The sequence below is a fragment of the Gigantopelta aegis genome, chromosome 5 (genome assembly GCF_016097555.1).
Source record: "Gigantopelta aegis isolate Gae_Host chromosome 5, Gae_host_genome, whole genome shotgun sequence".
Lineage (NCBI taxonomy): Eukaryota > Metazoa > Mollusca > Gastropoda > Neomphalida > Peltospiridae > Gigantopelta > Gigantopelta aegis.
The window spans coordinates 16,099,178-16,112,785 of record NC_054703.1 but is presented as its reverse complement, the minus strand read 5'-3'; the positions used below and the strand labels follow the sequence as shown (position 1 = coordinate 16,112,785).

Sequence of the window (13,608 nt, the reverse complement as noted above, 5' to 3'; positions counted from 1 at the left end):
AAGCTGTTGTAGCGCACACTTGTCATGGTTTTAACATGCACATTCAGAGCAAGCTGTTGTAGCGCACACTTGTCATAGGTTTTAACATGCACATTCAGAACAAGCTGTTGTAGCGCACTCTTGTCATGGGTTTTAACATGCACATTCAGAGCAAGCTGTTGTAGCGCACACTTGTCATGGGTTTTAACATGCACATTCAGAGCAAGCTGTTGTAGCGCACACTTGTCATAGGTTTTAACATGCACATTCAGAGCAAGCTGTTGTAGCGCACACTTGTCATGGGTTTTAACGTGCACATTCAGAGCAAGCTGTTGTAGCGCACACGTGTCATGGGTTTTAACGTGCACATTCAGAGCAAGCTGTTGTAGCGCACACGTGTCATAGGTTTTAACATGCACATTCAGAGCAAGCTGTTGTAGCGCACGCCTGTCATAGGTTTTAACATGCACATTCAGAGCAAGCTGTTGTAGCGCACGCCTGTCATAGGTTTTAACATGCACATTCAGAGCAAGCTGTTGTAGCGCACGCCTGTCATAGGTTTTAACATGCACATTCAGAGCAAGCTGTTGTAGCGCACGCCTGTCATAGGTTTTAACATGCACATTCAGAGCAAGCTGTTGTAGCGCACGCCTGTCATAGGTTTTAACGTGCACATTCAGAGCAAGCTGTTGTAGCGCACGCCTGTCATGGGTTTTAACGTGCACATTCAGAGCAAGCTGTTGTAGCGCACGCCTGTCATGGGTTTTAACGTGCACATTCAGAGCAAGCTGTTGTAGCGCACGCCTGTCATGGGTTTTAACGTGCACATTCAGAGCAAGCTGTTGTAGCGCACACTTGTCATGGGTTTTAACATGCACATTCAGAGCAAGCTGTTGTAGCGCACACTTGTCATAGGTTTTAACGTGCACATTCAGAGCAAGCTGTTGTAGCGCACACTTGTCATGGGTTTTAACGTGCACATTCAGAGCAAGCTGTTGTAGCGCACGCTTGTCATAGGTTTTAACGTGCACATTCAGAGCAAGCTGTTGTAGCGCACGCCTGTCATAGGTTTTAACATGCACATTCAGAGCAAGCTGTTGTAGCGCACACTTGTCATGGGTTTTAACATGCACATTCAGAGCAAGCTGTTGTAGCGCACACTTGTCATAGGTTTTAACATGCACATTCAGAACAAGCTGTTGTACCGCACACTTGTCATGGGTTTTAACATGCACATTCAGAGCAAGCTGTTGTAGTGCACACTTGTCATAGGTTTTAACATGCACATTCAGAGCAAGCTGTTGTAGCGCACACTTGTCATGGGTTTTAACATGCACATTCAGAGCAAGCTGTTGTAGCGCACACTTGTCATGGTTTTAACATGCACATTCAGAGCAAGCTGTTGTAGCGCACACTTGTCATAGGTTTTAACATGCACATTCAGAACAAGCTGTTGTAGCGCACTCTTGTCATGGGTTTTAACATGCACATTCAGAGCAAGCTGTTGTAGCGCACACTTGTCATGGGTTTTAACATGCACATTCAGAGCAAGCTGTTGTAGCGCACACTTGTCATGGGTTTTAACATGCACATTCAGAGCAAGCTGTTGTAGCGCACACTTGTCATGGGTTTTAACGTGCACATTCAGAGCAAGCTGTTGTAGCGCACACGTGTCATGGGTTTTAACGTGCACATTCAGAGCAAGCTGTTGTAGCGCACACGTGTCATAGGTTTTAACATGCACATTCAGAGCAAGCTGTTGTAGCGCACGCCTGTCATAGGTTTTAACATGCACATTCAGAGCAAGCTGTTGTAGCGCACGCCTGTCATAGGTTTTAACATGCACATTCAGAGCAAGCTGTTGTAGCGCACGCCTGTCATAGGTTTTAACATGCACATTCAGAGCAAGCTGTTGTAGCGCACGCCTGTCATAGGTTTTAACATGCACATTCAGAGCAAGCTGTTGTAGCGCACGCCTGTCATAGGTTTTAACATGCACATTCAGAGCAAGCTGTTGTAGCGCACGCCTGTCATAGGTTTTAACGTGCACATTCAGAGCAAGCTGTTGTAGCGCACGCCTGTCATGGGTTTTAACGTGCACATTCAGAGCAAGCTGTTGTAGCGCACGCCTGTCATGGGTTTTAACATGCACATTCAGAGCAAGCTGTTGTAGCGCACACCTGTCATGGGTTTTAACATGCACATTCAGAGCAAGCTGTTGTAGCGCACACTTGTCATGGGTTTTAACATGCACATTCAGAGCAAGCTGTTGTAGCGCACACTTGTCATGGGTTTTAACGTGCACATTCAGAGCAAGCTGTTGTAGCGCACACTTGTCATAGGTTTTAACGTGCACATTCAGAGCAAGCTGTTGTAGCGCACGCCTGTCATAGGTTTTAACATGCACATTCAGAGCAAGCTGTTGTAGCGCACGCCTGTCATAGGTTTTAACATGCACATTCAGAGCAAGCTGTTGTAGCGCACGCCTGTCATAGGTTTTAACATGCACATTCAGAGCAAGCTGTTGTAGCGCACGCCTGTCATAGGTTTTAACATGCACATTCAGAGCAAGCTGTTGTAGCGCACGCCTGTCATAGGTTTTAACATGCACATTCAGAGCAAGCTGTTGTAGCGCACGCCTGTCATAGGTTTTAACATGCACATTCAGAGCAAGCTGTTGTAGCGCACGCCTGTCATAGGTTTTAACATGCACATTCAGAGCAAGCTGTTGTAGCGCACGCCTGTCATGGGTTTTAACATGCACATTCAGAGCAAGCTGTTGTAGCGAACGCCTGTCATGGGTTTTAACATGCACATTCAGAGCAAGCTGTTGTAGCGCACGCCTGTCATGGGTTTTAACGTGCACATTCAGAGCAAGCTGTTGTAGCGCACGCCTGTCATGGGTTTTAACGTGCACATTCAGAGCAAGCTGTTGTAGCGCACGCCTGTCATGGGTTTTAACGTGCACATTCAGAGCAAGCTGTTGTAGCGCACGCCTGTCATGGGTTTTAACGTGCACATTCAGAGCAAGCTGTTGTAGCGCACACCTGTCATGGGTTTTAACGTGCACATTCAGAGCAAGCTGTTGTAGCGCACACTTGTCATGGGTTTTAACATGCACATTCAGAGCAAGCTGTTGTAGCGCACACTTGTCATGGGTTTTAACGTGCACATTCAGAGCAAGCTGTTGTAGCGCACACTTGTCATGGGTTTTAACGTGCACATTCAGAGCAAGCTGTTGTAGCGCACACTTGTCATGGGTTTTAACGTGCACATTCAGAGCAAGCTGTTGTAGCGCACACTTGTCATGGGTTTTAACGTGCACATTCAGAGCAAGCTGTTGTAGCGCACACTTGTCATGGGTTTTAACATGCACATTCAGAGCAAGCTGTTGTAGCGCACGCCTGTCATGGGTGCAGGTGTCGACTTAGCCTGCTCCTTCGTCCAGAACAGGAAAGGGTTTGAGGTGGGTGGGAGGAGGGACCACCTGCGTTAGCAAGTGCAAGAGAGCACCAGCAGCCTGACCAGGGTCGGTAACGGGCGGGGGTTCTCTCTGTATTTTATGTTACATTTTGTATAGACCTCACATTTAAAGATTGTTTTGAAAATCGAAAGTACTATCTATAAAACTGGTTCCTATTTTGATTTGACTTTCAGATGATCCTGAGCCTGCCTTCCATTGTGATGAAACTGGAGGGGGGTATCGACCACAGGACAGTTCCGCTTCTCATCGTGGAGTCGTCGTTCCAAGGGGAAGTCCGTGACTGGAGCTCCAAGGTTCGTTTAGTTTTCACTAGCAGGGCTCGAAACATAAAAGTGCTGAAGGTCTTTGAATTTTATCAGGGAAATGTTTATTGGATGGGCATTATTTCCTTTTTTTGTATTAGGATAAAAATTCCCTATATCAAGATACTGATTTTAATGAAGGCTTTTAACAAAGTAAAGGAATGACACCATGCAAGTTAAAGTTTATTTTAAAAATTAAATGTACATCACTTGAGTGTACTAAAGATTATTTAATAATGTCCATAAAACCTTTTGAGTCTACACTCGAATAGAGTGAGATTTTAACGTCATGGCAATGCGATACAATATGTATGCGTGTGACGACAATAGAGATTTATAACCAATTGAATCAAAGAGATTGGGGGTTTTGACAGTGGATATGAAATACGGAAATTATCATATCATTATTATTATTATTATTATTGTCACTGTCACTGTCATTGTCATTATTATTATTATCATTATCATTATTATCATTATTGTTGTTATTATCATTATCGTTATTATTATTATCATTATTATTATTATCGTTATTATTAATATTACATGTATTATTATTATTATTATTATCATTATTATTATTATTATTATCATTATTTTTATTATTACAGTTGTATGTTGAGAGCTCTTTGCGGCTGGAGGTAGCGTACTACAATGAAAGACTGGCTGTCTGGGAGCCACTGCTAGAACCTGTTATTGAGAATTCTAAACCCCGACGCTGGGAGCTCGAACTAGAAGTAAGTACAGACTAAAGAACTGTGTTATTGAGAACTCTAAACTCCGTCGCTGGGAGCTCAGACTAGAGGTAAGTACAGACTAAAGAACTGTGTTTTTGAGAACTCTAAACACTGACGCTGGGAGCTCAGACTAGAGGTAAGTTAAGACTAAAGAACTGTGTTTTTGAGAACTCTAAACCCCTGATGCTGGGAGCTCGGACTAGAGGTAGGTACAGACTAAAGAACTGTGTTATTGAGAACTCTACACCCCGACGCTGGGAGCTCGGACTAGAGGTAAGTTAAGACTAAAGAACTGTGTTATTGAGAACTGTAAACCTCCGATGCTGGGAGCTCGGACTAGAGGTAGGTACAGACTAAAGAACTGTGTTATTGAGAACTGTAAACCCCCGATGCTGGGAGCTCGGACTAGAGGTAGGTACAGACTAAAGAACTGTGTTATTGAGAACTCTAAAACCTGACGCTGGGAGCTCGGACTAGAGGTAGGTACAGACTAAAGAACTGTGTTTTTGAGAACTCTAAACCCCGACGCTGGGAGCTTGGACTAGAGGTAAGTACAGACTAAAGAACTGTGTTATTGAGAACTGTAAACCCCGACGCTGGGAGCTCGGACTAGAGGTAAGTACAGACTAAAGAACTGTGTTATTGAGAACTCTAAACACAGACACTGGGAGCTCGGACTAGAGGTAAGTACAGACTAAAGAACTGTGTTATTGAGAACTGTAAACCCCCGATGCTGGGAGCTCGGACTAGAGGTAAGTTAAGACTAAAGAACTGTGTTATTGAGAACTCTACACCCTGACGCTGGGAGCTCGGACTAGAGGTAAGTACAGACTAAAGAACTGTGTTATTGAGAACTCTAAACCCCGACACTGGGAGCTCGGACTAGAGGTAAGTACAGACTAAAGAACTGTGTTATTGAGAACTCTAAACACAGACACTGGGAGCTCGGACTAGAGGTAAGTACAGACTAAAGAATTGTGTTATTGAGAACTCTAAACCCCGATGCTGGGAGCTCGGGCTAGAGGTAAGTACAGACTAAAGAACTGTGTTATTGAGAACTCTAAACCCAGACACTGGGAGCTCGGACTAGAGGTAAGTACAGACTAAAGAACTGTGCTTTGAGAACTCTAAACCCTGACGCTGGGAGCTCGGACTAGAGGTAAGTAAGTCAAAGACTGTAAAGAACTGTGTTATTGAGGACTCTAAACCCCGACGCTGGGAGCTCGGGCTAGAGGTAAGTAAGTCAAAGACTGTAAAGAACTGTGTTATTGAGGACTCTAAACCCCGACGCTGGGAGCTCGGGCTAGAGGTAAGTAAGTCAAAGACTGTAAAGAACTGTGTTATTGATAATTGTAAACCAGTTGTGGGCCTTAATACTGGTAGGTACTGGGTTCAAATCTCGGCTCTACATCGACTTCTCTCTCACTAAGAACTAACTCATAATTAACCCACTGTCCTGGACAGACGAGATAAAGTGTGTGCCCATGACAGCATGCTTGAACCTTAATTGAATTTATCCTGCAACCAGTATTTCTATTGACGGAATATGATGACGGAAAAAGCAAAGTCATATCCTGCTAAATATACCTTCCTTGTCTTTACTCTGTGTGTGATGTATTCCTTGTCTTTACTCTGTGTGTGATGTATTCCTTGTCTTTACTCTGTGTGAGATGTATTCCTTGTCTTTACTCTGTGTGTGATGTATTCCTTGTCTTTACTCTGTGTGTGATGTATTCCTTGTCTTTACTCTGTGTGAGATGTATTCCTTGTCTTTACTCTGTGTGTGATGTATTCCTTGTCTTTACTCTGTGTGTGATGTATTCCTTGTCTTTATTCTGTGTGTGATGTATTCCTTGTCTTTATTCTGTGTGTGTGATGTTGTAGGTGATGCAGAATGATGACTTACCGCCCCCGATTGAGGAGGGTGAGGATACCGTTGTGTTACCTCCCCCCAAGATGACCATCAGTGTTAAATCCACGGACTCACTGCAGCTGACGATGACCAAGACTTGTCTGGAAGTTCTACAAAATCTCGGCAAGGTAACGACATAATTATAAGATATTAAACAAGTTTCCGTTTTATATCATATTTATGTCCCGAGTGAAATAATTTTCAGTTGTCACGAGCTTTAGCGAGTGACATTGAAAATTATTTCATGAGGGACATAAACATAAAACGAAATGGTAGCGAGTTTAATATCCTATTTATTACCCATAATCGAGTTTAATTTATATCACTCGTCTTGTTTGGTTGGCGTTCCTGTAAGGTTGTAGTGCGCCAATCGATGACATCATCGTGCGACGTCGAAGTGTTATGTCCCACTTGGCATACTAGTGGGACGTAATACTTTGATATATACCAAGATACCCTAGTTTTAACCCTTAAAAAATTGACACTAAGTGTAGTTAATTTAGAAACCTGTAACTCATGTGGATAAAGTTAGAATAGAGTGAAAGAAGAGTCTGTGATATTAAAACAGGAAATATCCTTAAAAATAGACTAGAACTTGAATCAATAAACCACTACTTCTCAGGCGAACGTGCGTTTTTTAAAATATGAAAAATGCCATTTTTGATACTACAAACACCAGGATGACCGGAAATACTTCAGTTCTACAGAAATGGATAATCTAAAGAATTAAATGTAAGTAATGTTTGATTTCAGTGATCAAACTAAGGTCTGTCCCTGTAAGATATTACAGTAGCCCATTAAGTGGCAACAGCGGGTTTCCTCTCTCAATATCTGTGTGGTCCTTAACCATACACATGTATGTCTGCAGCCATATAAACGTAAATACAATGTGTTGAGTGCGTCGTTAAATAAAACATTTTTTTTTTTTTTTTTTTTTTTTAAAGATATTACCATATTGATACCCTATAAATTCACATGATAAGGGGAGCTAAAAGTTACTCTAGAACTAATCTCTGGATAGTTATGGGGAGAGAGAGTGATAGCTCCCCTTAAACAAGGTTTGGCCTTTGGCAATTTTAAAGAGTTTTTGCTTTAGGGAAAAAGCTTTGCTATCGCAACTTTAACATTGAAAACTTAAAAGTTTATCTTCCAGAGTTTTGATTGTATAGTTTTGAAACATGGTACTATGGGGCAGTCTTCACAAACTTATGGAGAGTTAATTAGGAAATTTTGAATTTTTAAATGTTCATTAAATTTTAAATAGAAATTTAATATTCAAAATTTAAAAGTCTGTCTTCTTCTATAGTTTTGATTATATAGTTCTGAAACTTGGTATTATGATTCTCTGGGGCAGTCTTCACAAACAAACTATAAATACAAATTTAACATTACGTGGTCTTCACAAATTATTGAATTATCTACTACTGATAACATTGAAAAATTAAAACAGCATAATTCTTTAGGCTGCTTATTTCAGCTTTTACTTTTAAATGGACATTATGTCCCTGATTTACAATGTCTGCATGAGCGTTAGTAATATACTAGACTTTGTGTTTTCGTTTGATGCCAGGTTTCTGAAAATGAGGTGACATTTTTTTGTAGTTTTTTTACATTATGATATTAGATGTGATAACAGTGCACAATTTTGGGGTGAACAATGACCGTGCCGTAAGGACACTGGAGATACAGTGAGCCCGACACCAGTTCAGATCGCGTACCACTGATGTAACACCATGATAAAAGAAAATCTTATTTTGTAAATTCTACATTACGGTTGTTTATTTAGGACATTTTATCATAAGAGGCGGGATCTAGTTTGAAGCATTGAATCTCCTCTTAATTGTTTTTTTCCTGTTCCAACCAGTGCTCTACGACTGATATATCAAAGGCCATGGTATTTATTGTCATGACTATGCAGGCATTGAATTTTGGGATTGCTTTTTAGAATTCTTTCTCACTCCAGCCAGTGCACCACAACTGGTACATGTATATTAAAGGCCGTGGTATGTGCTATCCTGTCTATGGGATAGTGCATATAAAAGATCCCTTGCTGCTAATCGAAAAAAGACTAACCCATGAAGTGTTGACAGTGGGTTTCCTCCCTCAATATCTGTGTGGTCCTTAACCATATGTCCGACGCCATGTAATTGTAATTAAAACATGTTAAGTGCGTCATTAAATAAACAATTTCCTTCCTTCATACACAGGGGTTAAAATACTGCCGTTCTGAATGGTTTTTGCCAGTCAACATCACCACTGGCAGGGAGATCTTTTTTGCCAGCCATCCTTTCATACCAGCTATTAATTTATGTTATATTCACACATTAGTTGATTGGTCCAGCAGAATTTGTAACTTTTCAGACTGAATGTCCAGCAGGAATTTCTGCCAATTTTGACCCCTGATATATATTCTTCGAGATTGTGAGACGCGAATGTTATAAACATTACCGAGTCGAATATGATTGTTGTGAGTGATGGGATCCCTTTCTTGTTTAAAAAATGAGCACTCAATATTAATATGTGATGCAAAGTGATTTGTTCATGATATATCAATTAATTTGTTGTGATAGAAATTACTTCTTTTTTAATTCTTAACACATTAGATATATAATAATAACATGATGATGATGATGTGAAGTGAGATAATATTTAAAATAATATATTAGATGTGATGATATAACTTTAGGTGATTATATATTTATATTATTATACTTTATAATATATAATAGAAATGAAACATTTATTTATTATAAATTAGATGTGATGTGATATAACCTGATATAACGGAAATAAGATTATCTAATTTAATCATAAATTGACTATATGTTACTGTATGTGATATGATACGTATAGAATACTAAACAAGCTTGTCAGTCATACCATTTTTATGAAATGAGTGAACAGTTCTTGGTATCTTAACGAGTGAAATCGAGCCAGATACCAACATTGTTCACGAGTTTCATGAAAATGGTATGATAGGCAAGCTAGTTTAGTATTTTATTTATTACAAACCAACTGCAAACAAGCCGCAACTCAGAAGTAAGTAAATGTCGGGACCTACTACACGTTATTTTTCAACGAATTGGGTCAGCAAGTGATCTACGTCATGCTCACGTCAGGCCAATATTACACTAGTTAGATATTGAATGATTGTTATGACATGGGCAATATCTTACACTGGTGTGTAATAAAGTATGATGTGTATATTTGCTGGAGATGCCAATTTATGATATATCAGACATAATACAGTATGTGACATGATACAGTACGTGACACGATACAGTACGTGACACGATACAGTATGTGACACGATACAGTACGACATGATACAGTATGTGACACGATACAGTACGACATGATACAGTACGTGACACGATACAGTACGTGACACGATACAGTACGTGACACGATACAGTACGTGACACGATACCTTACGTGACACGATACAGTACGACATGATACAGTATGTGACACGATACAGTACGACATGATACAGTACGCGACACGATACAGTACGCGACACGATACAGTACGCGACACGATACAGTACGTGACATGATACAGTACGTGACACGATACAGTACGACATGATACAGTATGTGACACGATACAGTACGTGACACGATACAGTACGTGACACGATACAGTACGTGACACGATACAGTACGTGACACGATACAGTATGTGACACGATACAGTACGACATGATACAGTATGTGACACGATACAGTACGACATGATACAGTACGTGACACGATACAGTACGTGACACGATACAGTACGTGACACGATACAGTACGTGACACGATACAGTACGTGACACGATACAGTACGACACGATACAGTACATGACACGATACAGTACGTGACACGATACAGTATGTGACACGATACAGTACGACATGATACAGTACGTGACACGATACAGTATGTGACACGATATAGTACGACATGATACAGTACGTGACACGATACAGTACGTGACACGATACAGTACGTGACACGATACAGTACGACATGATACAGTACGTGACACGATACAGTACGACATGATACAGTACATGACACGATACAGTACGTGACACGATACAGTACGACATGATACAGTACGTGACACGATACAGTACGTGACACGATACAGTATGTGACACGATACAGTACGTGACACGATACAGTACGACATGATACAGTACGTGACACGATACAGTACGTGACACGATACAGTACGTGACACGATACAGTACGACATGATACAGTATGTGACACGATACAGTACGACACGATACAGTACGTGACACGATACAGTACGTGACACGATACAGTACGACATGATACAGTACGTGACACGATACAGTACGTGACACGATACAGTACGTGACACGATACAGTACGACATGATACAGTACGTGACACGATACAGTACGTGACACGATACAGTACGTGACACGATACAGTACGTGACACGATACAGTACGTGACACGATACAGTACGACATGATACAGTACGTGACACGATACAGTACGTGACACGATACAGTACGTGACACGATACAGTACGTGACACGATACAGTACGACATGATACAGTACGTAACACGATACAGTACAAGTGCGGCGTAGCCCAGCGGGAAAACGCTCGCTTGATTTGCGGTTGGTCTAGGATCAATCCCCATTGGTGAGCCTATTTGGGCTATTTCTCACTCTAGCCAGTGCACCACGACTGGTATATCAAAGGCTGTGGTATGTGCTATCTTGTCAGTGGGATGGTGCATATAAAAGACCCCTTGCTACTAATGGAAAAAAATGGGTTTCATCTCTGTGACTGTGTCAAAATTACCATATGTTTGACATCCAGTAGCCGATGATTAATAAATCAATGTGCTCTAGTGGTGTCGATAAAGAAAAAAAAAACTAATTTTTTTTTATACAGTACAATGTGTATTTTTTTTTTTTATCAAGTGTTTTTTAGGTGCAGATTTATAATGTTATTAGATGTACATGTAGCATGACATGATACAGTACAATGTTTTTTTGTTTGTTTTTTTATCAAGTGTTTTTTAGGTGCAGATTTATAATGTTATTAGATGTAGCATGACATGATACAGTACAATGTGTGTTTTTGTTTTTTTAATCAAGTGTTTTTTAGCTGCAGATTTATAATGTTATTGGATGTAGCATGACATGATACAGTACAATGTGTATTTTTTTTTTTTTATCGTGTTTTTTAGGTGCAGATTTATAATGTTATTAGATGTAGCATGACATGATACAGTACAATTTGTATTATTTACCACCTGGGATGGGGTATAGCCCAGGGTTCGAAACTCGCCAAGAAATATGGTGGCCCCAAAAATAATCATGCATGTTGACAAATTATGGTAAGCGAACCACGAGCAAGAATTTAATGTAGAATACAAATATTAATAGTGTCTCATGTGTTATAGCTCTAAAGAAGATATTATTTGGGCAACTAACACCATTATTTTTTAATATTTAAGTCGCCCAAACAGGACATAGGTCGCATTTGGCGACCTGGCCGCATTTGGCGACCTGGCCACAGGCCGTTTCGAGCCCTGGTGTAGCCCAGTCGTAAAATGTTTGCCTCATCTAGGATCAATCCCTCTCAGTGAATCATTAGGCAAATAAATGTTGCAAAGATCATGTTGTGTGTGGAATTGTGCATAAAAAAGATCCCTTGCTGCTGATTGGCAATGGATTTCTTCTATCATTATCTTATGTGGTCCTTAACCATATTTCTGATGCCATATACATGTAGCTGTAAATTAAAATGTGTTGAGTGCGTTAAATTAAAGATTTCTTTCTCTTTTTTTCTTCGTTAATACTAGGCCTTTGGAGATGCATACAACTTGGTTGAGTCTGATGCCAAAGCTGGAGAAATGGATTCTCCGTACGTCATACAGAACCAGACAGGACTCGATGTCATACTAAAACTAGACCCATTGTTTGAGGTAAGTCAGCCACTCTTATATACTGGGATAATGGGGTGGGGGGTAAGGGGTGTTGGTAGGGGTGAAGACAGATACAAAAGCTGGAGAAATGCATTCTCTGTACGTCATACGGAACCAGACAGGTCTCAACGTCATACTAAAACTAGACCCATTGTTTGAGGTAAGTGACCCATCTCTTATATACAGGGGTGAGGTGGGGTGGGGTGGATTGGGGGTAAGGGTTGTTGGTTGGGTTGAAGATAGATACAAAGACTGGAGAAATGCATTCTCTGTTCGTCACACGGAACCAGACAGGTCTCAACGTCATAATAAAACTTGACCCATTGTTTGAAGTAAGTGACCCATCTCTTATATACAGGGGTGAGGTGGGGTGGGGTGGATTGGGGGTAAGGGTTGTTGGTTGGGTTGAAGATAGATACAAAGACTGGAGAAATGCATTCTCTGTTCGTCACACGGAACCAGACAGGTCTCAACGTCATACTAAAACTAGACCCATTGTTTGAGGTAAGTTGGCCATCTCTTATATACAGGGGGGAGGTGGGGGTAGGGTGAGGGGTGTTGGTAGGGGTGAAGAATGATGCAAAGATTGGAGAAATATATTTTCCGTACGTCATACAGAACTAGACAGGTCTTGATGTCATACTAAAAGTAGACCCATTGTTTGAGGTAAGTCACCCATCTCTTATATATACTGAGCTTGGGTGGTGGTTGGGGTAAGTGGTGTTGGTAAGGGTGGAGACAGATACAAAGATTGGAGAAATACATTTTCTGTGTGGTGGGTTGGGTAAGGGGTGTTACAGATTTTCTCTTTCATTATCTGTGTGGTCCGTAACCATATTTAGCCGACACCATATAACTGTAATTAAAATGTGTAGAGTGCCGCCATTAAATAAAACAGCCTTTTCTTTCTTTCTTTGTTGTCTACAATCGTTTTCCTCTTTCTTTGCAGCCTCCACCCAACACGGTGAGTGGTAAAGTGAAACTGCCGCAGGGTTCTAACCTGCCTCTGTCCAACAAGATCAGTGGATCGCCCATCACCAAGGCTTCAATGATCAAATCCACGCAGGAAGGACAGGAGAGGAAACTCATCTTCCAGGTGAGACATTCATTAACAACACAGGAGGGGCGGGAAGTAGCCCAGTGGTAAAGCGTTCGCTTGATGTGCAGTCGGTTTAGGATCGATCCCCGTCGGTGGACCCATTGGGCTATTTCTCGTTCCAGTCAGA

General features: G+C 41.0%; 1 protein-coding gene across 5 annotated transcripts in view; it reads left to right on the top strand.

Annotated features, from left to right (window-relative positions):
* Positions 1–13,608, top strand: part of LOC121373312 (vacuolar protein sorting-associated protein 13A-like) — a 197,762-nt gene that overhangs the window by 117,740 nt on the left and 66,414 nt on the right. For all 5 annotated transcript variants that reach the window (XM_041499874.1, XM_041499873.1, XM_041499872.1 and 2 more), the window contains 5 exons: positions 3,637–3,756; positions 4,377–4,502; positions 6,387–6,542; positions 12,260–12,382; positions 13,332–13,478. In XM_041499874.1, coding sequence (XP_041355808.1) covers positions 3,637–3,756; positions 4,377–4,502; positions 6,387–6,542; positions 12,260–12,382; positions 13,332–13,478 — 672 coding nt within the window. The remainder of the gene's footprint in view (positions 1–3,636; positions 3,757–4,376; positions 4,503–6,386; positions 6,543–12,259; positions 12,383–13,331; positions 13,479–13,608) is intronic.